This window comes from Melanerpes formicivorus, unplaced genomic scaffold, assembly GCF_026170545.1.
Source record: "Melanerpes formicivorus ecotype bairdi unplaced genomic scaffold, bMelFor1.0.p_v2 SCAF_43, whole genome shotgun sequence".
Classification (NCBI taxonomy): Eukaryota; Metazoa; Chordata; class Aves; order Piciformes; family Picidae; genus Melanerpes; species Melanerpes formicivorus.
Genome location: NW_027142395.1, coordinates 1,187,947 through 1,214,941, shown reverse-complemented (window position 1 = coordinate 1,214,941; position 26,995 = coordinate 1,187,947). Strand labels below are relative to the sequence as shown.

The following is a 26,995-nucleotide window of genomic DNA, read 5'->3' as shown; positions in this document are numbered from 1 at the left end:
TCTGCGGAAAACAAATAAAGTTTGCGCTTCTCTGTCTTTCCTGTTGAGAGCACTAGGAGTAGTTTCATCACTAGGAAATATGGAAAGCCAAGGCATTGAACTTAGTTTGCAACAGAGGCCTTTAAGGTATTAGAATAGAATAAACCAGGTTGGAAAAGACCTTTGAGATCATGGAGTCCAACCTATCAACCAACACCATTTAATCAACTAAACCATGGCACCAAGCACCCCATCCAGTCTCTTCCTAAACACCTCCAGTGATGGTGACTCCACCACCTCCCTGGGCAGTACATTCCAATGGCCAATCACTCTTTCTATGAGGAACTTCTTCCTAACATCCAGCCTAAACCTCCCCTGGCACAGCTTGAGACTGTGTACTCTATTAGCATGCTTTGGGTATTTTTAACAGAATCTCATAAACAATCTGTCTCTCTACAGTAATTGACATATGTTGCATATTTATATATAATCATCAATTTGTGTATCACCCATGGAAACAAAAGGGAGAGTACTTTATTGTGCTCAACATTTTGGTCACTGAGTTTAAAATGAAGAACTTTTAATGCTGCTAAACATAAGAAGGACATGTACTCTTAAAAATGGAATGCAAATTGAAGACTATAAAAGTGCCCATTCAGTTTTGAACTTCGTTTATGATTTCAGGATCTAAAAAGAAAATGTCTCTTTTCCCCACCACAAATAATATCAATGTCCAGGAATTTCTCATCATTCTCCAAAAAATACAGAAAAAAATATTGAGGAGCAATATATAAACATCTTGATCACAATCATGTTTGTACACCACCAGGATGGCACAGCTCTGAAAAACTCTGCATATGCACACTCCTGGAAACATACAATGTCACTTTAATTTAGTTGTTCTTAATTTTGAAGGTAAGCTTTTAAACACCTGAAACTGCTAGGAGTCTCTAGGTATATGGGAAAATAAATATATAGTACAAAATAAACTAGGCCTGGTAGCTACAGATTTATACAAATAGCTAAAGGACACACAGGTGTCTAAAAAATGACTTTCTTTTTTTTCCTGCTGTTAGACAAACTTGAGTTTTAAATACATTATTCACCTACAGCTAAAATATTTATCAGTGAACATATTTAGTTCAGACTACTTCTTCCACTCCCAACAAGATCTTTTTTCAGATGCTGTATCCCTTCATGGAGTATTTGGAGGGAAATGCTTGTCTGTAATAAAAATTCCTTCTGTATTTTTTTCACTCCCTTTCAACTTATACCAAACAACAAAGCATAACACATCCTTTTATGGTTACAAAGATCCTGACCAAGGTCCTTAATGTTCTTGGACAAGCAATGCCCACATTACCACATTTTTTTGACTTAACACAGTTTGAAGATGAGGATGATGCCTTACATGCTCCAGGCTGAACAGATTTGTTAGGAAGGCATGCACTGACAGATCTTGCTTAAGAGAATAAGGTCATTGATTAATCAAGAAGAGAGTCCATTAAAATAACAGAATTAATATATTTGCAGATGGTTACTTAACAGGACACTGTCAAGGTATTTCTGACAGTTTTTTTACTATTGTTTTCTCCATCAGCCCTGATAAATGCTTTGCTGGACATTTGTGTTAGAAACTGGTTTGCAATTAATGGTTGCACAGAAAACACTCCTAAACTGTTTACTTCAAAATAATAAAATGAGCATTTTCCAGTACTTTGTTCTCCATATAAAAGTTTTGCAAGGATCTGAATGCAGTCTTGCACAGGAGAAACAAGTGTGTATCTGGGGACAATACCATGAAAGTTTTCAACTAGTGTTTTCAAAAGTTTAAACGCAGTAAGCTCCCACAATCTCAGTAAGGATCTTTTTCATGGTGTTTTTTCAAAGAATCACAAATTAGAACACACAGATGAAGAGATAGGAGCTGTTTCCACTATTTATCTGCAATTCAAAAAAGCACACTCTAATGGTGCTTTGTAGAGCTGTACATATCGTGACATTGCCTCCCCAAGATGCCTTAATATGGTAATGTAGAGATCATTCATCTTCATATATAAATTCAGACTCTTGCTCTGTCTGTCCACCCCAAAATAGCAATTTGCATATTAAATGAGCTGTTAAGCTGCTTTTGTATTAACAACTTACTGCTGAACCTCCTAGCTCACGTGAAGGAATGATTTCCTTGACAAACAACTCAGTGGAAGAAGGAGAAAATCACCTGCAACTTGACCTACCATAAATGCTCTTGCAATGATCACTTGACTTAAGGTTTAGTTTTATACTGTATAAGCCCTTAGATGAGGATCATAGAGTTGTTAAGGTCGGAAGGGACCTCAAGGATCATCCAGTTCCAACCCCCATGCCATGGGCAGGGACACCTCACACTAGATCAGGTTGCTCAGAGCCACATCCAGCCCGGCCTTAAAAACCTCCAGGGATGAGGCTTCTACCACCTCTGTGAGCAACCTGTTGCAGTGTCTCACCACCCTCAGGGTGAAGAATTTCTTCCTAATATCCAATCTGAATCCACCCATTTCTAGTTTTGCTCCATTCCCCCTAGTCCTATCATTATCTGACACCCTAAAAAGTCCCTCCCCAGCTTTCTTGTAGGCCCCTTCAGATACTGGAAGGCCACAGTAAGGTTTCCTCTTCTCCAGACTGAACAGCCCCAACTCTTTCAGTCTATTCTCATAAGAGAGGTGCTCCAGCCCTCTGATCATCCTTCTGGCCCTTCTCTGGACCTTCAGATCCTTCCTGTAATGGGGGCTCCAGAACTGGACACAGTACTCCAGGTGGGGTCTCACCAGAGCAGAGTAGAGGGGAAGAATCACCTCCCTTGACCTGCTGGCTATGCTTCTCTTGATGCAGCACAGTTTGTGATTGGCTTCCTGGGCTGCAAGTGCACACTAAAGCTTTAACTGAGCTTTAGCTTTTCTAACCAGGTCTCTTGCTACTCAGGCAGCTTATTTATATGGCCCCCATTCCATCCATCCTTTCTTCCACTCCTTGTAGACTTCGTTTTTGTGTGACAGTGTGTCCAGGAGCTCCTTGCTCATCCAGGCAGGTCTCCCAGCATTCTTTCCAAAGAGATTTAAAACACTCACAAAGGATTAGACTACAGGAAGGAGTATACAAACAAATTCAGGCAAATGCCTCAGTGCTAACCGCTGTAAATATTCTAGCTGGGCATTCTTCCCACTTAGGCAAAATTTTTCTGTAACTTTTTGCATGATGAAGAACTTCTCAATGTCACCAAGTTTTACAATCTAACGTACACTGTAATGATTCTCCTCCTTTTCATATGGTTTCAGATTCAGTGCATGTGCGAGCACAGAGCTCCCTGCACTCTTTCCTCCTCCCCACGACTTGGTGTCAGCCTCAAAGATAATGAAGTTCATAGAAGCTAAGATCAGCAGTCAGGCAGAGGAGGCAGACAACTGATTAATGAACCCAAGAGAGCAGTGGGTAAACCTAGTTTGCTATTAATGGTAGTATCTGAAGGGCCATCATCTCACTTAATAAACTGAAGCATGAGAGAACCATAATGGCATAGCACAGAGATTTGAAGTGACAAGGGATTAAACCTGCAAGAAACAAAGCTTTGCTGTTTCTATGATTCACAAATCTGGTTCTTTTACTCAAAATCTTTAAACCTACGTCTCTGTGTGCCAGAAACTGCACACAAACCACCCTGAGTTGTAAGAGTTGACCTACTAAGCACATAATCACCTTTTCTCTTGCTGAACTACAGGGCTAAATTATGGTTTTATTTTTTTAAAGCCAACATACAGAGATAGAACAGATGAGAATGGAATTAGAATAGAATTAACCAGGTTGGAAAAGACCTTTGAGATCATCAAGTCCAACCTATCAACCAACACCATCTAATCAACTAAGCCATAGCATCAAGCACCCCATCCAGTCCCTTCTTAAACACCTCCAGTGATGGTGACTCCACCACCTCCCTGGGCAGCACATTCCAATGGCCAAGCATTCTTTCTATGAAGAACTTCTTCCTAACATCCAGCCTAAACCTCCCCTGGCGCAGCTTGAGACTGTGTCCTCTTGTTCTGTTGGTCACTATTACAATTTTCCAAGCTTCCCAGAAATGATTCCTTCAAACCTAACATACCACAATTTTTTTGAAATTTCCTATGGATCTTCTCTTCCTATTAGACTTCCAATGATTCTTAGTTCTTTTCTGTTAAATATGGTATCATTTTGGCATTACTGGCATAAAACCTTCTACTTTTGTTTTTCCAGGAGGGGTAGTCTTTTCCAGTTATATTAATGAAATTCATAAATTAAGAAGCCAAGGAAGATTAATTCTACATACTGCAATGCTGCCTCCCATGACTCAGAAAGATTAATATATGCCTCCAAGTTGCTTTAACAGGTATAGTCTCCTAAATCTGATAATATCATGGCCTGAAGAACTGTAAACCTGGCTGCAGGTTGATCACACATCTCTTCAAGAAGGAACTGGCAATGTGTGCTAAACAAACAAACAAACAAAATTTAGTTAGTGAGTTGCTGGCATCCAGGACAACTGCTGTTGCAAGAACACAATCATAAAATGCCAACCCTGTTTATTACAAACTCAGTTGCACAGCTTCTCATGAAGCATTTGCTTTTGCAACCAGAAGCACCCCTCTGGTAATGTCATTCCAAAACTTCTTTTGCTTTAGAAGCATTCATAAACCATGCAGTCCTAAAATGCTAGTGGTTCTTTAAGTCCTTTACTTATACTAAGGAAGCTGCACAAATCCTGGTCACTAGTCTCTCTTCCAAATACACTGCCTGCTCTAAATAAGACTTTTGTATTAGCCACTTGCCAACTATTAATTTTCACATCTTGAAATAAAGTCTCAAAAATGGTTTCTGATTTTAAACTAAGAAAAAGATACATTAGAATGTGCAAAAGCAGCTTGAGTTGATGTGTCAAAGTGAGTATTTTCTGGTTTTCTTTCCATTAGTTCTTGTGCAATCAAGGTTAGTTACACAGAACAAAGTTTAAAAATTACCATTTTAATAGCATTTAGAAGCACTGTCAAAATGCATGATATACATAAAACCAAAATGAACACACAAAGAACTACACTCTACCTAGCAAGCTGTGTTCTATTTGTAAAAAAAGAGACTAAGTACAGTGTAAAAACAAACAAACAAAAAGTATCTTAGCTATTTCTCACCCTGAGAAAACTATCAAGCGAGTCAGCAAGCCAGGTATCATGTGCTCTGCTCCTTGATCTCTCACTTATTTGCTTTCCTATTTATTTATTTCAAGCAGTACAACAGCTACAGTGCTTTTCCTTCACTCAGAACACAGCTGGGCTGTGCGAACTTCCGAAGGAAGGTGTCAAAGAAGTTTTAAGCACTGTCAAGAGTTACACTCCTGTTTTATCAAGCTCTGTAACATCAACAAGAGTCTGATCCTGAGAAATATTATGAGTCAATACAATATCTTATAAGTTAATGACCAAATCATAGAATCAATAAGGTTGGAAAATACCTCAAAAGTCATCAAGTCCAACCTGTCACTCAAAACCTCATGATTACTAAACCATGGCTTCAAGTGCCATGTCCATCCCCCTCTTGAACTCCTTCAGGCATGGTGACTCCACCACCTCCCTGGGCAGCACATTCCAATGGCCAACAACTCTCTCTGTGAAGAACTTTCTCCTCACCTCGAGCCTAAACTTCCCCTGGTGTAGCTTGAGACTGTGTCCTCTTGTTCTAGTGCTGGTTGCCTGGGAGAAGAGACCAACTCCCTCCTGGCTACAGCCTCCCTTCAGGGAGTTGTAGAGAGCGATGAGGTCTCCCCAAAGCCTCCTCTTCTCCAAGCTAAGCAAGCCCAGCTCCCTCAGCCTCTCCTCATAGGGCTTGTGCTCGAGGCCTCTCCCCAGCTTTGTTGCCCTTCTCTGGACACGTTCAGGAGTCTCAATGCCCTTCTGAAGTTGAGGGGCCCAGAACTGGACACAGGACTGAAGGTGTGGCCTAACCAGTGCTGAGTACAGGGGCACAATGACTTCCCTGCTCCTGCTGGCCACACTGTTCCTGATCCAGGCCAGGCTGCCATTGGCCTTCTTGGCCACCTGGGCACACTGCTGGCTCATTTTCAGCTGGCTGTCAATCAGTACCCCCAGGTCCCTTTCTGCTTGGCTGTTCTCCAGCCACTCCGACCCCAGCCTGTAGTGCTGCATGGGTCTGTTGTGACCAAAATGCAATGTGGAGGTGTCCATGATAAAGATTATCAGGTACTTAGGATACCCAAGAAGAGTAAAGAATATTAAGGAGGGGCAACATAAAACTTTGTCAGCGGAAAAATGGCCTTTGAGAAAAATCTGTGAAACTCTGAAGTCATGAAACTCTTCTGGCTGATGGGAGTAATTTGGTTTTCCTTCATGAAAAATATGTAAAAATGCACTGGATCTGAATGAGTGTTCTTTGTAATTTTGAGGAATTGCAAAGTTTACAGAAAGAGATGAGGAGAGAGTGAACACCATTCTGGTTAAACACTGGGACAAGCATTCTTCTCATGGCTCAGATTTCCACCGTACATTTCTATACACCTAGTCCGTCCGGGATTCAATTCCTATGTCACAACTACTGTGAACAACATATCACATAAGAACTTATGAGAGTCTCAGTTAATACTTTCATCTAGCCTATGCAGATAAAAATGACAGTATCTATATGTCAAAATGTTAACCTGCATATCATTTGACCTGTGTTTCAAGAGCTAGGCTAATCACTTTACAACAGCAAGATGCAAACTAAGTAATTACTTAAAGTCATGAGTCTAGGTGAAATGAGATAATGATTTTATCTAGGACACAAACTATAATGCTAAACAATGAAAATAATAATTGGAAGAAGCATGTTTATTCTTTGTTAACCAACACATTGTCCTTAGGGTTCATGCGAATGAGTAGCTGATTATTTAGATACCATCAGTCCGTCATCAGTTTTAGTCAACACATCAGTCACCCTTTTCTAGATCAGAAAAGATGTTACAGTAAAACACAAAGTATCTGCAATCTCCAATATGTGTTTAGGTATATGGGTTTTTTTGAAAGTACCTATTTCAGCAGTTTTTCAGTATAGCTAACTCAAAACAAATCATTAAAATGACAAAGAACTGTAGAAGTTGGGAGGAGGTAACTTGGCTCCTCACTAGTTGAACTCTATTTCACTACTCTCCCTTTCTACGTTATGTGGGTGTATATAGGTTTTTGTATGAGCACTCCAGACAGTTCATTAAGTAACTGAAAACCATGGACATCTTTCTGCCCAAACTTTGTTGTACTGGTAACCTGTTAAGACCTAAACAGTGTGCCTAATTGCATCCAGTGAAGCCAAATTAATGCTCCTCCCCACTGCCCCATCTCTCCCATGGACGTGCTGTTCACAACGATTACAGGTCCCAGCACATAAAAGACATGCAAGTTCCAGCATGAACACTGAAATCATTAAAACAGAAATAGAGAGTCAACAGGTCTGAGTTTTATTTATCTTTCTTTCACTGTCTCACTCGGATGCTGCTGGACTACGCAATCTTTACTTTAGCTTTCTCCAGCTGAAGTCTGAAACAGAAGATATCAAAATATACCTTAGTAATAAACAAGCAGCTATTTTCCTAAATACAAGCTATAGAAATGTAAAGCTTCACAGAAGCATGACAGATTATTCATTAAGAATTAGTGGAGAAAATGCTGTGAATTCTTCTGCAAGCATGGAAGCAAAACATCCTAGAACATCATTGACGTTTTGGTGGCTTTTTTGGTGGGGTTTCTTTTTTTAAACTTTGTTTCATGATATTATGACAAATGACATTGTCAGTATCAATTAGACAATAATAAATGTGATGGATCATCCAGCCTCAGAATGTTTACTGCTGAGAGTAAATGATGCAACTGTAAAGCTTCTTTTGGTTTTTTTTAGTGTTTTTGGCTTAAACCTTTATGAAACCAAATAAGAGTGAGTAGTGTAGTGTACTCTGCTACACAGCTGTTTTTCAGACACAGAATAACACAGAAATTCCTTTACAGACTGAAAGCTATCAAATGATTTTATGTATTCAATCACAGAAATTTACCAGGGCAAATCCCAGAACCCAAAGCAAGAGTGACTAACAATCACATGAAATCATCACACAGACATACAGTCATCTCAGTACTATTCTTCCTTAAGCAGGTAGCCATAATCTAGTAATCTGAAAGCCAGAACAACAACAACACAAAACACTAAATCAACCCTATCACTGTAACAGTAATGGCACTTATGTGTACAAAACTGACTTTAAAACCTCGAAGTATGGGCTGCTGTAGTTATTATCTGAGGCCTAAGGAAGAAATCACAGAATCACCAAGGTTGGAAGAGACCTCAAAGATCATTGAGTACAACCTATCACCACAGACCTCATGACTAAACCACGGCACCAAGTGCCACATCCAATGCCCTCTTGAACACCTCCAGGGATGGTGACTCCACCACCTCCCTGGGCAGCACATTCCAATGGCGAACAACTCTCTCAGTGAAGAACTTTCTGCTCACCTTGAGTCTAAACTTCCCCTAGCACAGCTGAGACTGTGTCCTCTTGTTCTGGTGCTGGTTGCTAGAGAGAAGAGACCAACCTCCTCCTGGCTACAACTACCCTTCAGGTAGTTGTAGACAGCAATAAGGTCTAAATCTAATAGTACAGAGAGGCTGTGGACTCCACACTGAAACATCCTTCTTAACATTCTCCCATGATGTTTTATGTAGTATTTATTCTTGCTTTTTCTTCTTCTGAAGTTCATAAACTTCCACTAAAATATAACTCATCCTAGCAGAAAGTGAGTGAGCAACCACTACTATCTGTCCCTAGGTCAAGGAGGATGCCTGGCCATATTGCTGCAACCCAAGGAATGAGTGTGGTTTCTTGCTTCATTGGTTAGAGCACAAAGTATTACTAAAATATGGTGCCTTCAGAACCACCACCTTCCTAAACAAGTGTTTATCACTGATGATGTTAGGAACAAGTTCTTTACTATGAAGGTAGTGGAACACCGGAGCAGGTTGCCTAGGGAGGTGGTTGGGGCCTCTTCCCTGGAGATATTCAAGGTATAGCTCAACGGGGTCCTTGGCAGCCTGGTCTAGTTGGGTATGTCCCTGCTGACTGTGGGGAGGCTAGACTAGATGACCTTTGGAGGTCCCTTCCAGCCCAGACCATTCTGTGATGTACTGCTGTATGTACAAATGTAGACTTGCTGGTTAACAATTTTTACAGATTATTATTATGCTCATTTTTCTTTCAGGAAAAAATGGCAATGGGCAACAAATTAAAAAAATAATAAAAGGCTGAAAAAACCCCAAGGAAAATATCCAAGGATCCTCCTTCCAGTGCGAGACCACTGTACACTGCTTCTTTTACATACTATGGGTAGGCCATGACAGATAAAACAAGAACCATCATTATGTAATAACATGCAATTATTTTTATGGCTATTGAATTCCATTCTTCCTATGCAATGCATAGAATGCAAATGTAAAGCAACAGTACAAATTACAAGCCCTAACATGGCAGTCAGTGCAAACCAAGTCACGCAACATTGCCTGCCTAGAAACTTTCCCACCAGATGCAAAAAAGGATTTTAAATTTCAGGAGCTGTTATTTTTTGGTTTGGGTCTGTTTGCTCTGTTTATTTGTTGGGGTTGGGGTTTTTTTTTTAGGCAAGTAATAGAAAAACCCCTGCTTCTACTCATCACAGAGGAGCAAATGAGTAAGTCTATCAAATTAGAGAAAAATTGATCAGTACATGCAGTGGTCCTTCTCTTTACTATTGCATTATAAAAATAAAGTGTTTAAAAATGACTGTCATCAGAAATACAGTTGATTGGGGATTATGAGTCACATTAAGATCATAACCTATAAAAATCATCAGCTGTGCAGAATGAGCTGTTCCAGTTGACAAATCTCATTAGCAAATTCTTCCAATAAATTACAGAAGAAGACAATTTAAAAAATTGGTTTTGGCTTTCAGCATATGGAATTTAAGGTGCTCCTGACACTAACATGTTTTAGGTAGTTTTAGTGACTGGCTACTGGAAACCAATCAAATTGCCATGGAAAATTTTGTGAGAATGAAGGGAACTGATCTGTTCACAAAATTAAAAAATAGACTTGAAAAGAATGAACCAGGTTGGAAAAGACCTTTGAGATCATCAAGTCCAACCTATCATCCAACACCATCTAATCAACTAAAACATGGCACCAAGAGCCTCATCCAGTCTCTTCCTAAACACCTCCAGTGATCTTGACTTCACCACCTCCCTGGGCAGCACATTCCAATGGCCAGTCTCTCTTTCTATGAAGAACTTCTTCCTAACATCCAGCCTAAACTTCCCCTGGCACAGCTTGAGACTGTGTCCTCTTGTTCTGGTGCTGGCTGCCTGGGAGAAGAGACCAACCCTCACCTGGCTGCAACCTCCCTTCAGGGAATTGTAGACAGCAATAAGGTCTCCCCTGAGCCTCCTCTTCTCCAGGCTCCCCCACCTCCCTCAGCCTCTCCTCACAGGGCTGTGCTCCAGGCGCCTCCCCAGCTTTGTTGCCCTTCTCTGGACATGTTCCAGCAACTCAACATCTTGTCTAAACTGAAGGCCCCAGAACTGGATGCAGGACTCAAGTTGTGGCCTCACCAGTGCTGAGTACAGGGGCATAATGACTTTAAATACACTTTTACAGGGCTTTGCTTCCCTTGATTTATGTGTAGAAGAAATCACCATAAAATAACAAAAGGAAAAAGAATTATATTTCAGTTTCTGCATTTCTGGAGATCAAATGCATTACAGCAGTACTTAACTCTCCAGTGACAGGGCCAGTAGGTCCTGTGGCACAGCAAGAGTGCTCACCTGTTCTGCAAAGCTCTGCAAGGTTAATTGCTTCAGTAAGAAGCACAATACTTCCATACAGTGGAATGTAAGATCTTACACTTAAACCTGCAATTGACAACTGAAACATCCTGCTACAAACAAACAACAACAAAATCCCAAACAAACCTCTCAAATCTTTAAAGCTGACAGATGTTATGTGGTTTTGAGCAATTAGGAAAAAGTAGATGCTTAAAAAAACTTTAAGACCAAAAAAAGTCACTACTTTCCTAAATCCACAACTTCCTAGACTGCTAGAAATTTTTCATGATGTGAGCATTTTTTTAATTATTTCTGGTCTCACTCATTATGCAAGCTCCCCTGCTTGGCATTTGCATGCTTCTGGCAGCAGGCTGCTCCTCTGCCACTGGCCAGCGTTCTAAGGAATAAAACCCTTCCTCCGTGGTGCTTTGTTTACTACTTTTCGATGAAGAAAGTGGAAATCTGAAGTAAACCACGAATTTCTGGGCACAGGCAAAAATGAGAGCTTCTTAGAGACAAGCATCAATGACAACCCCTCTTGATAAATGTCTTCTGTACACCCAGGTTACATTTTCACAGCCTATGGACTGTACTGTTTACAGGCTTCAACTACTTCAAGCTATTCTGTTTTGAACACTACCAGTAGTAACTTGCACAGACCCAGTTCTAATCTAAAATCTCAATGGCTCATTATGAATGTATATTATAAAGTTGGCCTTGAAACTTTTAACAGAAGAAACCTAGACAATCTTTGATGATTCAATGTTCTGTTAAAGTTATTTAATGTTGGAACAATAAGCAATCTAGCAAATATCACACTGATGTCTTGTTTAAGAATTCTCTTTGCTCTGAATGCTTACATGCATGTGAAGAACACACTGAATAAAATTCAGGAAGTTCACTTTGTGTCTCTGTCACAAAGTCTTACCTAGTATAAGACTATGAGCAATCTATGTATGACCTTAAAAGATGCCTATGGAAAGCACAGTCAAAGCATTGTGAATTGTGAGAACTTCAGATGTATTATTTCAGCGTTACCTTCAAGTCTTTTAAACTGCTATTCTCATAAACCCAAAAAAAGAAAAGTGACATCTGGCACCATAGACCAAGCTTCATATGATGTACAGGGAGGTGATGGAGTCACCATCACTGAGGGTGTTTAGGAAGAGACTGGATGGGGTGCTTGGTGCCATGGTTTAGTTGATTAAATGGTGTTGGATGATAGGTTGGACTCAAACTCAAAGGTCTCTTCCATCATGATTAATTCTATTCCATTCTATTCTACAGGATTACCATTCAACCCAAAAAGAAAGCCATATACACATTATGGGAAGGCAGCCAAACAGTATGTACTGCACAATGCTCTCTGCTCCTTTGAGAGGTAGTTGTCCAGCACAGCATAAAACAGCCTAATGTAAAAAGATAAAGTCAGATCTGGACTTAAAACTCCTTCTTGCCACTAACTTTATTACTTTAAGCCACTACACATCAGGTTTTAGTCAGCTACCTACTGACAAAGCAAATTAAGTTTAAAAGGAAAATAAAACATTACACTTTTCCAGAATGATTAGTTCAATTTTTTGTGCTAAACAGCAAAAGTACTGGTTTTTATTCAAGTGCATTTGTACCTTGGGAACAGAACAGAACAGACCTGACCTGACCAGACCAGACCAGACCGGAAGAGACCGTTGAGATCATCAAGTCCAACCTAGCACCCAACACCATCTAATCAACTAAACCATGGCACCAAGCACCCCATCCAGTCTCTTCTTAAACCCCTCCAGTGATGGTGACTCCACCACCTCCCTGGGCAGCACATTCCAATGGCCAACAACTCTCTCTGTGAAGAACTTCTTAGCATCCAGCCTAAACCTGCCCTGGTGCAGCTTGAGACTGTGTCCTCTTGTTCTGGTGCTGGTTCAATGGGAGAAGAGACCAACCCCTCCTGGCTACAACCTCCCTTCAGGGAGTTATAGACAGCAATAAGGTCTCCCCAAAGCCTCCTCTTCTCCAGGCTAAGCAACCCCAGCTCCCTCAGCCTCTCCTCACAGGGCTTGTGCTCCAAACCCCTCCCCAGCCTTGTTGCCCTTCTCTGGACACCTTTCAGCAACTCAACATCTTCTCTAAACTGAGGGGCCCAGAACTGGACACAGGACTCAAGGTGTGGCCTAACCAGTGCAGAGTACAGGGGCACAATGACCTCCCTGCTTCTGCTGGCCACACTGTTCCTGATCCAGGCCAGGATACCATTGGCCTTCTTGGCCACCTGGGCACACTGCTGGCTCATGTTCAGCCTACTATCAACCAGTACCCCCAGGTCTCTTTCTGCCTGGCTGCTCTCCAGCCACTCTGACCCCAGCCTGTAGCACTGCATGGGGTTGTTGTGGTCAATGTGTACAACCCAGCACTTAGATGTGTTCAATCTCATGCCGCAATCTTGCAGCAATCTAACACAAATCTTAAAGACTGTCAATAAATTAAACTGCTAAATCACAATTTAGAAGTCTGCCTGGGGAAAGAAAAAAATATCTCATTTGACCCTACAAATTATACTCAACTATTGTTTGTTCTCTACCGTAGTTGATTACTCAAATGCACAGAAGTATTGCAGTCTGTTCACAGTACTTGAAATTTGGTCTACGTCACAGAGGTTGCCCTGGATTTTTAACAGACTCCCAAATGATGAAATCACAGTGAGGAAAAACACAAATATGTTCTTATCTTTCAATTTGAACTTGAGGATAAACCTCTCCCATTCATGGTCTTGCACACAACTGTTTGGCCTCTGGCAATGTGTCTAGACAATGTCTGCTATTTGTTTCGGTTCTGAAAGATATGCACCAAATACAATGGTCATCACAAGCTGGCTCTTCAGAAAACAAAAGAATAAAAAGAAAATATAAAAAACAAATAAAAAAATCCAAAAGTAATGAAAAAAAATAATTTTAGAGAAAGAACTGTAAAGATAATTTTAAGAAATAATTTAAAAAATAATTTAAAGAAAATTGAAAAATAATTTAACAAACAGAATTGAAAAAAAGAATTTTAAAACGAGGTTTGAAGATTTTTTTAAATCTTCTAGAAAAAGAAATTAGGGTCTGCTTTGCATATTTCAGTTATGCTTGAATAGTAAGAAATTACGGTAAGGATGCCAAGGTCACAGCATCATAGTTCAATTGGTTTAGATACCAGCTAGGGCAAAACAAGCAGGTACATATGAATAGGAAATTAATACCTTTTAAATTACATACAAGAAGATGGTGGTAACCAGGGCACATCTTACTTAACCAAAACCTCAATCAACGAGGAAATAAATAATAGCATAGCATAGCCTAGAACAGAATAGCATAGCCTAGAACAGAATAGCATAGCCTAGAACAGAATAGCATAGCCTAGAACAGAATAGCATAGCCTAGAACAGAATAGCATAGCCTAGAACAGAATAGCATAGCCTAGAACAGAATAGCATAGCCTAGTACAGAATAGCATAGCCTAGAATAGAATAGAATAGACCAGGTTGGAAAAGAGCTTTGAAATCAAGTCCAACCTATCATGCAGCACCATCTAATCAACTAAACCATGGCACCAAGCACCCCATCCAGTCTCTTCCTAAACATCTCCAGTGATGCTGACTCCACCAACTCCCTGGGCAGCACATTCCAATGGCAAATCACTCCTTCTGTGAAGAATTTCATCCTACCATCCAGCTTAAACCTCCCCTGGTGCAGCTTGACACTGTGTCCTCTTGTTCTGTCACAAGTTGTCTGGGAGGAGAGACCAACCCCTTCCTGGCTACAACCTCCCTTCAGGGAGTTGTAGACAGCAAGAAAGTCTCCCCTAAGCCTCCTTTTCTCCAGCCTAAGCAACCCCAGCTCCTTCAGCCTATCCTCATAGGGCTTGTGCTTGAGGCCTTTCCCCAGCCTTGTTGCCCTTCTCTGGACACACTCAAGAGTCTCAATATCCTCCTGAAATTGAGGGGCCCAGAACTGGACACAGGACTCAAGGTGTGGCATAACCAGTGCTGAGTACAGGGGCAGAATGAATTCCCTGCTCCAGCTGGCCACGCTGTTCTTGATGCAGGCCAGGATGACATTGGCCTTGGCCACCTGGGCAGACTGTCTAGTATTGATCAGTACCCCCAGGACCCTTTCTGCCTGGTTGCTCTCCAGCCACTGCCCCCAGCCTGTAGCACTGCATGGGGTTGTTGTGGCCAACGTGCAGCACCCAGCACTTAGATGTGTTAAATCTGAAGAAAAATGCCTAAATGTCTTGTTTTCAACAACACCACTGGCAACGCATGCTAAAGCTCACTCACACTGTGCAATCACACTGTAGTTACATAATGCAGTACAATACGTAAATTCCTGAGCTGGAGATACTTAATGACTTAAGAGTAGGAGAAAGACATTCGCATTGCTGACCGAAACTACAAAGAATGCCTCTAAATTTAGAGGAGGTATTTCAGATGCCAAGTCTGCTACCTTGATCAGTACTCTGGCATAAATGGTACCTGTAAGAAGGCACCAATGTGACTTAGGGACCGAGTCTCAAAACCTGTGTGTGGAGTGAATCATTTATAAAACACTGTGGCAAAAATGGTAAATGTTGCAACCAACACAGAACTTAAGCCAAAAGGAACACTTAACTGCAAGGAAAGGAAAGTGTAAGTCAACAGATGCAGATACAAGGACTTTCCTGAGCCAAAGTCACACTGTCCATATGAAAATCTTCATGAAAGACTTACCAGAAATAAATCCTGCAGCAGCCTGAGCCATCAGCTTGATTATGCAGTTGTTTTAACACTTAGAATTTTCATTTATGTCAACTAGTTTTGCATAATAAAACAACAGAGAAGTGGATAGGAAGGTTCACATTAAATCCAAATTCTTTTTACTAAAATATAACTTTGCAAAGGAAGAAATAATGAAAGGGTGTCTTCCCTGAAATGTGCTTTTGCAGTGTCAACCAACATTTCGTTTTGAACAGTTTGTTAGCTTGGAAAATAAAGAGCAGTATTTTTCCTTTCAAATGTGAAGGCATTTGTTGTGAAAACTTATGAAAAAAGAGATTTACCTGCTGCAGCCACTACAAGTGGTACATTTCCAAATATGCAATAACTGAAAACTTTTATCATTTCAGAATCCAAAGAGACAGTAAATACTATCACCACCATCAGTACAAAGTTGTCAGAGTAAGATATTCTGATTCCTGAGTGTACTCTCAACAACTCCAAAGACTTTGTAACACTACAGACTGCTCTCAAAGCTTACATCCTCAGACTAGAATATTGGCTTGCTATACAAAGCTTTACAGTCACACTTGTAGTGTGATTACCTACTGTCATCAATAAAAATGTCATAAGAGCACACAAATCATTGGGAATCACTAGGAATGACTGATGATGCAAAACCAATGGTCTTTAAATATTTAACCAGACTTTAATACAAGCAGTGTTAATTAAAACATAATAAAAAATGGCAGCAGAGGAAGAGTCACACAACTTGGAACTTCACAAATTCATAGAATCATAGAATCAATATGGTTGGAAAAGACCTCAAAGATCATCAAGTCCAACCTGTCACCCAACACCTCATGGCTACTAAACCATGGCACCAAGGGCCACGTCCAATCCCTTGCAAACACCTCCAGGGATGGTGACTCCACCACTTCCCTGGGCAGCACATTCCAACGGCTAACAACTCTCTCTGGGAAGAATTTTCTCCTCACCTCCAGCCTAAACCTCCCCTGGCACAGCTTGAGACTGTGTCCTCTTGTTCTGGTGTTGGTTGCCTGGGAGAAGAGACCAACCCCTTCCTGGCTACAACCTCCCTTCAGGTAGTTGTAGATGACAATAAGGTCTCCCCCGAGCCTCCTCTTCTCCAGGCTGAACACCCCCAGCTCCCTCAGCCTCTCCTCACAGGGCTGTGCTGAAGGCCTCTCCCCAGCCTTGTTGCCCTTCTCTGGATACGTTCAAGAGTCTCACTGTCCTTCTTAAATTGAGGGGCCAAGAACTGTACACAGAGAAACTGTTACAGAGAAGCTACTGTGCACTATGAGGTTAGCTACAGAAGACTAGAACATAATTCAAAAACGTCAAAAGTGGCTGACAGGAGGATGGAGATTAGCATTTTACAAGGATTCATGTGGAAAAGGCAAGGAATAATGAGTACAAGTTAGTTCTGGGCAGACCGCAGTTGGACTCCAGTGGAAAATTTTTCCCTATGAGAACAGTTAGACATTGGAAGTTGTGGACTCCCCTACATTGAACAGGTTTAAGGCTCAGCTTGACAGGGTGCTGGGCCAACTCATTTAAAGTATACAATCACCTAGAAAGGTTGGACCAGATTCTTGGGGTCCCTTTCAGCCTGGCTTTCTGTGAAATTCCATGAGGAATTAGTTCGGGACCTGCTGAGCCACTTGGATACTCACAAGTCCATGGGACCGGATGGGATCCATCCTAGGGTGCTGAGAAAGGTGGCAGATGTGCTAGCTAGGCCACTCTCCATCATTTTCCTCCAGTCCTGGCTCACTGGTGAGGTCCCAGATGACTGGAAACTGGCCAATGTGGTCCCCATCCACAAGAAGGGTCGGATGGAGGAACCTGGAAACTCCAGGCCAGTCAGCCTGACCTCAGTGCCAGGGAAAGTGATGGAGCAGATTATCCTGGCGGCAATAACTGCGCACCTGAAGGATGGCCAAGGGCTCAGGTCCAGCCACATGGATTTAAGAGGGGCAGGTTGTAATGGGTTGGGGCAAACCCCCTCCCCACCACGCGCAGAAATAACGACTCAGACAAACGGATTGCAAAAGTGATGGAAAGTTTAAATAGAACAGTGAGTGCGTGCAGAGAACTAGAAACACAGTGACAAGAGAGAGACCCAAAACAGACCCAGAGAAATCCCATTCCCACCTGAGGGTGCACCCAAACCCCCAGGGCTCCTCCTTCCCCCCCCCACTGCTAGGCTAGTCTCAGCTGGCCAGATCTGAGACTGCCCATCCCCCCGTGGCCTTGGGCCTAACCAGGCCCATGGCCGGGAGATCTCTCCCCCAGTTACCGGGTGTCGGGGAGGAAGGAAAGAGGAAGTGCCAGACCCCGCCGTGAGACTTATAGTGGTGCAAGGGATCATGGTAGGAAATAACCTAATTTCCTGTGTCCACCCACTGGGCTGGACTTCTGGACACAGGAAACACCCCTGTAGCAGAGGGCAGCCAGCCCAAACTACGACACAGGTCCTGCCTCTCCAACCTGATCTCCTTCTATGATCAGGTGACCCGTCTGGTGGATGTGGGGAGGCCTGTGGATGTGGTCTACCTGGACTTCAGCAAGGCCTTTGACACCGTCCCCCACAGCAAACTGCTGGCTAAGCTGTCAGCCCGTGGCTTGGACCACTGCACTCTGTACTGGGTTAGGAACTGGCTGGAGGGCCGGGACCAGAGAGTGGTGGTGAATGGTGCCACATCCAGCTGGCAGCCAGTCACTAGTGGTGTCCCCCAGGGATCAGTGCTGGGCCCCATCCTCTTTAACATCGTCATCGATGATCTGGATGAAGGGGTAGAGTCAGTCATCAGCAAGTTTGCAGATGACACAAAGTTAGGGGCAGATGTTAGTCAGTTAGAGGGTAGAAAGGCTCTGCAGAGGGACCTCAACCGACTGGACAGGTGGGCAGTGTCCAATCGGATGGCATTCAACAAGTCCAAGTGCCAAGTGCTGCACTTTGGCTACAGCAATCCCATGCAGAGCTACAGGCTGGGGGCGGAGTGGCTGGAGAGCTCCCAGACAGAGACGGACCAGGAGGTGCTGATTGACAGCCACCTGAATATGAGCCAACAGTGTGCCCAGGTGGCCAAGAGGGCCAATGGCATCCTGGCCTGCATTAGGAATAGTGTGGCCAGCAGGAGCAGGGAGGTCGTTGTGCCCCTGGACTCTGCTTTGGTTAGGCTGCACCTAGAGTGCTGTGTCCAGTTCTGGGCCCCTCAGTTTAAGAAGGACATCGAAACACTTGAGCGTGTCCAGAGAAGGGCAACGAGGCTGGTGAGAGGCCTTGAACACAAGCCCTATGAGGAGAGGCTGAGGGAGCTGATGTTGTTTAGCCTGGAGAAGAGGAGGCTCAGGGGTGACCTCATTGCCCTCTACAACTACCTGAAAGGTGGTTGTAGCCAGGAAGGGGTTGGCCTCTTCTCCCAGGCAACCAGCACCAGAACAAGGGGACACAGTCTCAAGCTGCGCCAGGGGAGGTTTAGACTCGAGGTGAGGAGGAAGTTCTTCACTGAGCGAGTCATTCGTCATTGGAACGGGTTGCCCTGGGAGGTGGTTGAGTCATCGACCCTGGAGGTGTTCAAGAGGAGATAGGACGTGGCACTTGGTGCCATGGTCTAGTCATGGGGTCTGTGTTGATAGGTTGGACTCGATGATCCTCGAGGTCCTTTCCAACCTAAGTGATACTGTGAATACTGTGAAATGCTATAGTTAAACACTAGCTGTTAACAGACTGACAGCCTTCAATTGCTGACTGCTCTTTCTGTCAGGGTAATATACTAACAGTTATTTCCACTGCATCAATAAATACTCTATCATGAGCCATAAGCCAGCAGGGAGCATTGAAGGCAATATACCTGGCAGACATAATGGAAAAAAACCCTCCTATTTTATTGCAAAAAATCAAGAATCTACTTATGTCCCAAAAAAAAAAAATCATCCACAAGAAAGAAACAAACAAAAAAAGAACACAAAAAACCCCACCACACACCAAAAAAACACCCCTCAAACCCAAAGACATGAACAGCTTAATAAAACCATTTAAAAAATCTCCATTTCTAAAAGTAGCTTTATGAATTTGAAGCAGTCAAAGCACAATTATTTCAGCCACACCAGATCAGTTCCAACTCTACCTGCCTTCATATTATTGCCATATGAGATGACATTTATATAGCTGATAATGTCAGAATACCAGAAGCTATAGGCAGCAGCTCTGTACATGCCTGCTAGAGAGCACACTGTCATGATCCATGTTGGAACCTGAGCCAAAATCATTTTTCTACCATCAACAAACACTACTGGAATAAAACAGCATTTCTTCTCTTGTGGGTACTCATCCAGACTACCTATCACCTTAACACAGTTACCCTGTCAGATTACATACTAGAAATCAGCATAAGAAAGCTAAGGGTTTCATCAATACATTGCCTATCAAGAAGGATCTGCTTTTGCATGCAAAAATACATTAATTTCAAAACCCCACAGTTAACATATTGCTATTTTAGAGATGTCAAAATAAAGAGAGACTGGAAAACCTTCATTGTGCTACCTCTTGTGCATGCCTCTTCACATCACACAATCTACATATGCATGCAAAGTAAATACAGGTCTTCCTTTAGATTAATGAATCATTCAGAGTTCAGGCTGAACAACAACCCAGGACAGAGCTGTGCAGTAGCAATGTTTTACCCACTGTATACCTACTTTGAGAAGGTGGAAGATGCTTAGTGAACACAAGGAATTACAGTAAGGAGGAGTATGTTGTCATATATTAAAATGTTACTCTTTAGAAACAAAAGTAGAATGCTTCTATCATAGAGGTCCTACATGATGACAGTTACTTGTATATGTCATACACCCCCTTCCAACCTCCAAGTCTTGAAGTTTCCCTAGAGACTGAACAAGTACAAGACAGCCCTGAAGCTACTGAATACACTAGGTGCACACTTGTCCTGAAATTCTGAACAACCAAAATCTGTTCCTGGAAAATATGGTACTTGGGAATTCTATCAGGAGTACACAGCATAGTTCACATCAGAGTTATTTCCACACAGTCTTTCAGAAGCAGATTACAGCTACCCTGCAGTCCAGGTCAACTTGTTGCATCCTGCTTCTCAACATCATCCTTCCTGAAAAGACCTGGCCAATCTTCTTACATCTGTCTGGAAATGTTCCCATGAAGAGATAAGAGAAAACCCTGATGCAAGAGAGCAGCTGGGAGAATCGCTGCTACCATCAACACAGGAGGAAATCAAAAATATGCACAGGCTTTTCAAAAAGTTGACAGTGGTTCATTAGTCAAAGAGAAAAAAGTCTGCATAAAGTGAAAAGATCACATGACTGTAAAATACAACCAAAAATTTCAGTCAGGTAATAGATGTGCCTGCCTTTATTTTCATGGCTCTTAGCTCAAGGCATCTTATTTGAAGAAACACTGAAGATTACACTTGCAATTGTGATGTAACACTAGTTAAAGACAGATCTAACAATAAGAAGAGGAGGTAATTGGATCTCCGCTGACATTTTTATCTGAACACATTAGTTGCTGAACATTAAGTAGCTGTTTTTATTTCCAAACATATAAAAGTAAATGGCTGAGTAAGGAGACAGACATGCAGATCAAAGAAGAGATGGGTGTTGGTAACATCGGATGACTCAAACCTTTTATGAAGGAGAAGCTCTGGCAAATCATTCTGACAGTAATGACAGAGAGAATCCAGACCTCTCACTGTGTTCTTTGAATGCAGTAACACTGACCTTATGATAGGCTTCCACAGTAACTGCTTGAAAGAATAACTGTCTTCCTGCTGTGAAAACCACTCATTGCAAATTATCCCACGTTGGTAGTTTGTCACAGGCTTTTGGTTGTGAAGTTTTTTTGTTTGTTTGTTTTTCCTCTTAGCAAAGAAAAATATTTTTTCCCCACCTAACATCAATACTCTGTAGTTTTACTTTCTAAAGTAACTTCATTGCAAACAATTAAGCAAAGTAATCAAGGAAATGATCAGTTACTGTCTACAACTACCTGAAGGGACGTTGTAGCCAGGTGGGGGTTGGTCTCTTCTCCCAGACAAACAGAACAAGAGGACACAGTCTCAAGCTGTGCCAGGGGAGGTTTAGGCTGGATGTTAAGAAGAAGTTCTTCACAGAAAGAGAGATTGGCCATTGGAATGTGCTGCCCAGGGAGGTGGTGGAGTCACTGTCACTGGAGGTATTTGAGACTGGATGAGGCACTTGGTACCATGGTTTAGTTGATTAGATTGTGTTGGGTGATAGGGTGGACTCGTTCTCTAAGGTCTTGTCCAACCTGGTTAATTCTATTCTATTCTAAGGTTAGTGTCACCAGTATTTGCTTTCACTCTCTGTTAAGAAGTGGAATATTTAGTTTGCTTTTCTGCTTCTGCTATCAAGACGATTGGACTGTTCATTAAAAAACCCTCCAACACTTACACAGCATGAAATTCCACAGACTCCTATAGAAGGGTTCATCTAGAAATATTTAAATTTATCCCCCAAGATTATATCCAGGATATGGTCAAGTCTGGTCCTTATTATGTTGTCTAAAACCCAAGAATATCTGCACTTCATGCCATCCTCTACAACCACCCAAATCCGTCAAGGTCCCTTACAGTGTACATCCAGCATCACCTTTCAAAAACATAATCCAATTGATTTTAGAAATACTGGACTTCCAAACTCTTGGATAGGAGGGCTGCAGGAAATCCAAAACAGTTACTAGGAACAGTAACTCATACTCTTTCACACATACTGTTAACCTCCACACTCGTTTTACCTTGAGAAGGTATGTAGGGATATTGCTGAAATCTACAGGTAACTTCAAGAGGAAGCGAGCTGAGAATTCACCAGTCTGTGGAAAAAAGACAACAGTAATGAGACCTCTTGCCTAAAACAGAACCACAAATTGAACATTGTGGATCAAATAGTAACCAGAAAAATGTGTAAGAAAGAACACCAAACAAAAGGGCTGAGATTTAAAATGGTATTTCTTGACAGAATAACTGAAGAGAAGAGACTACTTTATAGATCTCAGTGATGTTGCACGAGACACCACCTTAAAACCTGTTAGCCAGTACTGCCAGTAAGTCAACAGCAAAAAGCAGCCAGCATACAACAATGTGCATGACAGAAATCAGACTACACTTTTTTAGGCCCTAAATATAGATGTATCTTGGCTGTACTGGTTTCCGGACAAAGGTCTAGCAAGACCTACAAATGGTCTGAAAGCAAAGCCAAAAATTCAACACGTTTTTAAGAGCACAAAGAGACACCTAAGAGAATCTGCACTGAGTAGGTGAGATGGTATCAAAAGTGGAGGCAAAGAACTGAAGCAGAAGGTTTTATATAATTTGTTTTCAGAATTATGTGACTTTTGACACCCAGACAATTGTTTACTGAAAATTTGCCACTCATCCCCTACACATTGGTCTTTTTTATGCATGAAGTGTATGCAAAGGAAATGGAAAGGATTTCCTTTCTGTTTCATACACTTCCTTAAAACCAGACTTTTGTCCACCTGGTAATGAAGCAATGTAGTTGGCTCTCTTTGAAAAACAAATCCCTGCCTGATTTCCTCCAGAATAATTTTTGGTTTTGGTCAACTCTATTTTTTCATTCGGTGAAGCAGCCATACAGCAGCTCTACTTGTCATGGTGAATTTTCTGCCATTAAATACAAGAGATTAGGATACCTTGAGACATGGTAACAGAATGGTTTTCAGTTTTAAGACTACCCTACTTTGGCATGCCTGAGCTACTTAGTTACATGGTGATGTACAATTTTTAATCACTTAACAGGCAAGGGGACAAATCAGTGCTGTATGAATATGCAGTATTCATTCTCCCTCAGTAACACGTGTGTTACTTATTTCCTCAATCTAGTTATCTTTACCTTTCATTTTAAATATTTTGTATATCCAAAGCAAAAGCAAAGACATTTTAAGCAAGAAGTGTATAATATACACACTTTAACCAAGTGTATGTGCATCTCTGGTTGGTATGCACACTGCAGTTCTCACTAAGGGGGTGAGTAGAGTAGAATAGAGTAGAGTAGAATAGAGTAGAGTAGAATAGAGTAGAGTAGAGTAGACCAGACCAGACCAGGTTGGAAGAGACCTTTGAGATCGAGTCCAACCTATCACCCAACACCATCTAATCAACTAAACCATGGCACCAAGTGCCTCATCCAGTCTTCTCCTAAACACCTCCGGTGATGGCGACTCCACCACCTCCCTGGGCAGCCCATACACTAGATTTAAGAGGATCATAATTTAAGCAAAAGTCTGAAATAATGGAAGCACCCATTCTATAAAATGCAGCAGTAACCCATGGAAGAGGTCTAGAGAACCCTGACAGGAAACATGTTGCCTGGCATTGCATCCAGAGGGTGTCTTCATACCTCTAAGGATGGAGATCCCACAATCTCTCCACACAATCTGTACCAATACAAAAGCGCTCATAATCCACACAGATGTCGGTGGGATACCTTTTGGCCCACTGCTCTACTACACGTAGTGGATGCTATCAAAAGAAGTCTACACAGCTACAAGGACATCTTGCCAAAGTCTGCAACACTTCAAGAGGAAAGTGTTCAGTCACTTACCTCCTCTGATACCAAAAATCTGCCACATAATTTGGCAAAATAGTCAGTACTTTTGCCTTCACACTTCACCAGGTGTACTGTACCAATAACTGCTTTGAGCTCAGTGTAAGAGAAAACATAAAGGTTGTCACTGGCCATACAACAGCATATCACAAGCTTCTGTAAGAACAGACCACATCAGTTGCTATGCATATAGATTCAGAAATGAATTGCCTGAATAAAACACTGAAGGACATCTTGCCAGCACACAAGCCTCTCTGAGAAAGTACTAGAGGTAAAAGCCAATAGAAACAGACTTTCTAGAATGAATAGTAAGCTGCTAAGCAAGGCAAGTGAGGAATATAAGTGACTGTTTGCTGAGTAAAATATTTTTTGTAGTACTGTCACGAAATAATACTGAGAAGGATAAAAATGCTACAGAACTGGATTCCTTTGTTTTATGACTTTATTTAGCAAAGATTTCACCACAAGCAACTAAGCACATGTAGACAAAGAAACTGTATTAGGCAGGTGTACAAAAGCAATGCTAATATCAATGCCAGCTTGTTCCTTGGTCTATGTGTCAGGCATGAACACATAACGAATTTTACCTTCCAGTCACTAAACAAGAAAAAAAACCAAACCAAACCAAAATCCTTCCAACGGCACCCTGCCAATAATATAATTTTCCAAAAGGGTCTGTGTAATAGAATAGAATTAACCAGATTGGAAAAGACTTTTGAGATCATCAAATCCAACCTATCATCCAAAACCATCTAATCAACTAAAATGGGGTACAAAGCACTCCATCCAGTCTCTTAAACACCTCCAGTGATGGTGACTCCACCACCTCCCTGGGCAGCACATGCCAATGGCCAATAACGCTTTCCATGAAGAACGTCTTCCTAACATCCAGCCTAAACCTGCCCTGGCACAGCTTGAGACTGTGTCCTCTTGTTCTGGTGCTGGTTGCCTGGGAGAAGAGACCAACCCCCACCTGGCTACAACCTCCCTTCAAGGAGTTGTAGACAGCAAAGAAGGCCTCCTCTGAGCCTCCTCCTCTTCAGGCTAAGCAACCCCAGCTCCCTCAGCCTCTCCTCACAGGGCTGTGCTCCAAACCCCTCCCCAGCTTTGTTGCCCTTCTCTGGACACCTTCCAGCAACTCAACATCTTCTCTAAACTGAGGGGCACAGAACTGGACACAGGACTCAAGGTGTGGCCTAACCACTGCTGAGTACAGGGGCACAGTGACTTCCCTTGCTCCTGCTGGCCACACTGTTCCTGATCCAGGCCAGGATGCCATTGGCCTTCTTGGCCACCTGGGCATACTGCTGGCTCATGTTCAGCCTATTATCGACCAGTATCCCCAGGTCCCTCTCTGGCTGGTGTTAGGTTGTAATCAACCCTACTGCCAGTTAGCTCAGAACTTCCCTTAAAAATTGTCTCTAGTAGTCACACAATAGAGGCGAGGCAATTACACACAGACTATGAAACAAAAGGTTAAGTGTGTACTAAATTAAAGGCAGACTCTGACACTCTTCCTGATGGCACTAGTTGTGAGGATAGGTGCCAACTTTCCAATGCTGTATTGCTTGCATAAGCAGAAAAATCACTGACTTCTTATGTATGTACAACATGAGAACTACTTTGATGGTGAGGGCACTTGATTTGTATTCAGAGTGAAATGGGTATTATAGATAGTGCTCCCTGTCGTGACTTAACTTCCAAAAACAAAATGCCATACAACATTTGACTCCAACAAGGTGCTAGGTGCCATGGTTTAGTTGATTAGATGGTGTTGGGTGATAGATTGGACTCAATGATCTCAAACGTCTTTTGCAACCTGGTCTGGTCTATTCTATTCTATTCCATTCCATTCCTATTTCTATTCCTATTCACCATAAAATCCGGACAATTTCTGGTAAACTACCAAGCCTGATGAACTCAGATGGCCACTGAAGACATGAATGGCCTCATATCAAACCATCAGCTTCTCCAAGATGTGGAAATAAAACAACTTGCCATTTAGAACTTTTCTGTGATTCCATCAAGAAAATTTTACAATGCATTATTTACAAAATTGTTCTGGACAACAAGAAGGGAGCATCACCTGCCTGTGGTGCTCACCTACACAACCTGCTTGGTCACAAGCAACAGGTGAAGTTGGATGAATTTCTGGCTACAGCACTGAGAGATTATCTAGTTAATGGACGTCTGCATCAGCTGGTACTCCGCCAACAAGAAACTACTAAGACAGATGATGGTTTGTCATAGATGTTGGAGATCAACAGGAAATTGGGTATGTTGGAAGAAAGGTAGAAAAGCAAATTTCTATTCCCTTTTGGGACACAGCACTGAATTCAAGCTTCCTCTTCCAAACATTTTTAACTCATGTACTTTAGTGTTTTCGTAACACTGTACAAGGTTCATTCACAGATTGTTGTATCAGAAGTCTGCTGAGCTATCAGTTCCTGAGAGATAGTAACAACATGAATTTCAATGACTTTTAGGCAGAGGAGATGACATGTAGTTTAGCTCTTGCCTTTCAGATAAACACTCCTGCCGATTATCAAGACTAACACAACAACTGCAAAGGACAGAAAGGAGAACTACACAATTTAATTTCATTGTTCTGAGCTTTAAGACACTCAGATGTCTGTGAAATAGACACAAATTCATAGAATCTCCATACAAGATTCTAAGAGTATCCTTGATAGAAGTGATAGCACACACTACAGAAACCTCAAATAGTTCTGCCATGGTAAA

General features: G+C 41.9%; 1 protein-coding gene across 2 annotated transcripts in view; it reads right to left on the bottom strand.

Annotated features, from left to right (window-relative positions):
* BABAM2 (BRISC and BRCA1 A complex member 2) overlaps positions 1 to 26,995 on the bottom strand; it is a 216,650-nt gene that overhangs the window by 129,753 nt on the left and 59,902 nt on the right. For both annotated transcript variants that reach the window (XM_068158815.1, XM_068158814.1), the window contains exon 6: positions 22,425 to 22,499. In XM_068158815.1, the coding sequence (XP_068014916.1) occupies positions 22,425 to 22,499 (75 nt within the window). The remainder of the gene's footprint in view (positions 1 to 22,424; positions 22,500 to 26,995) is intronic.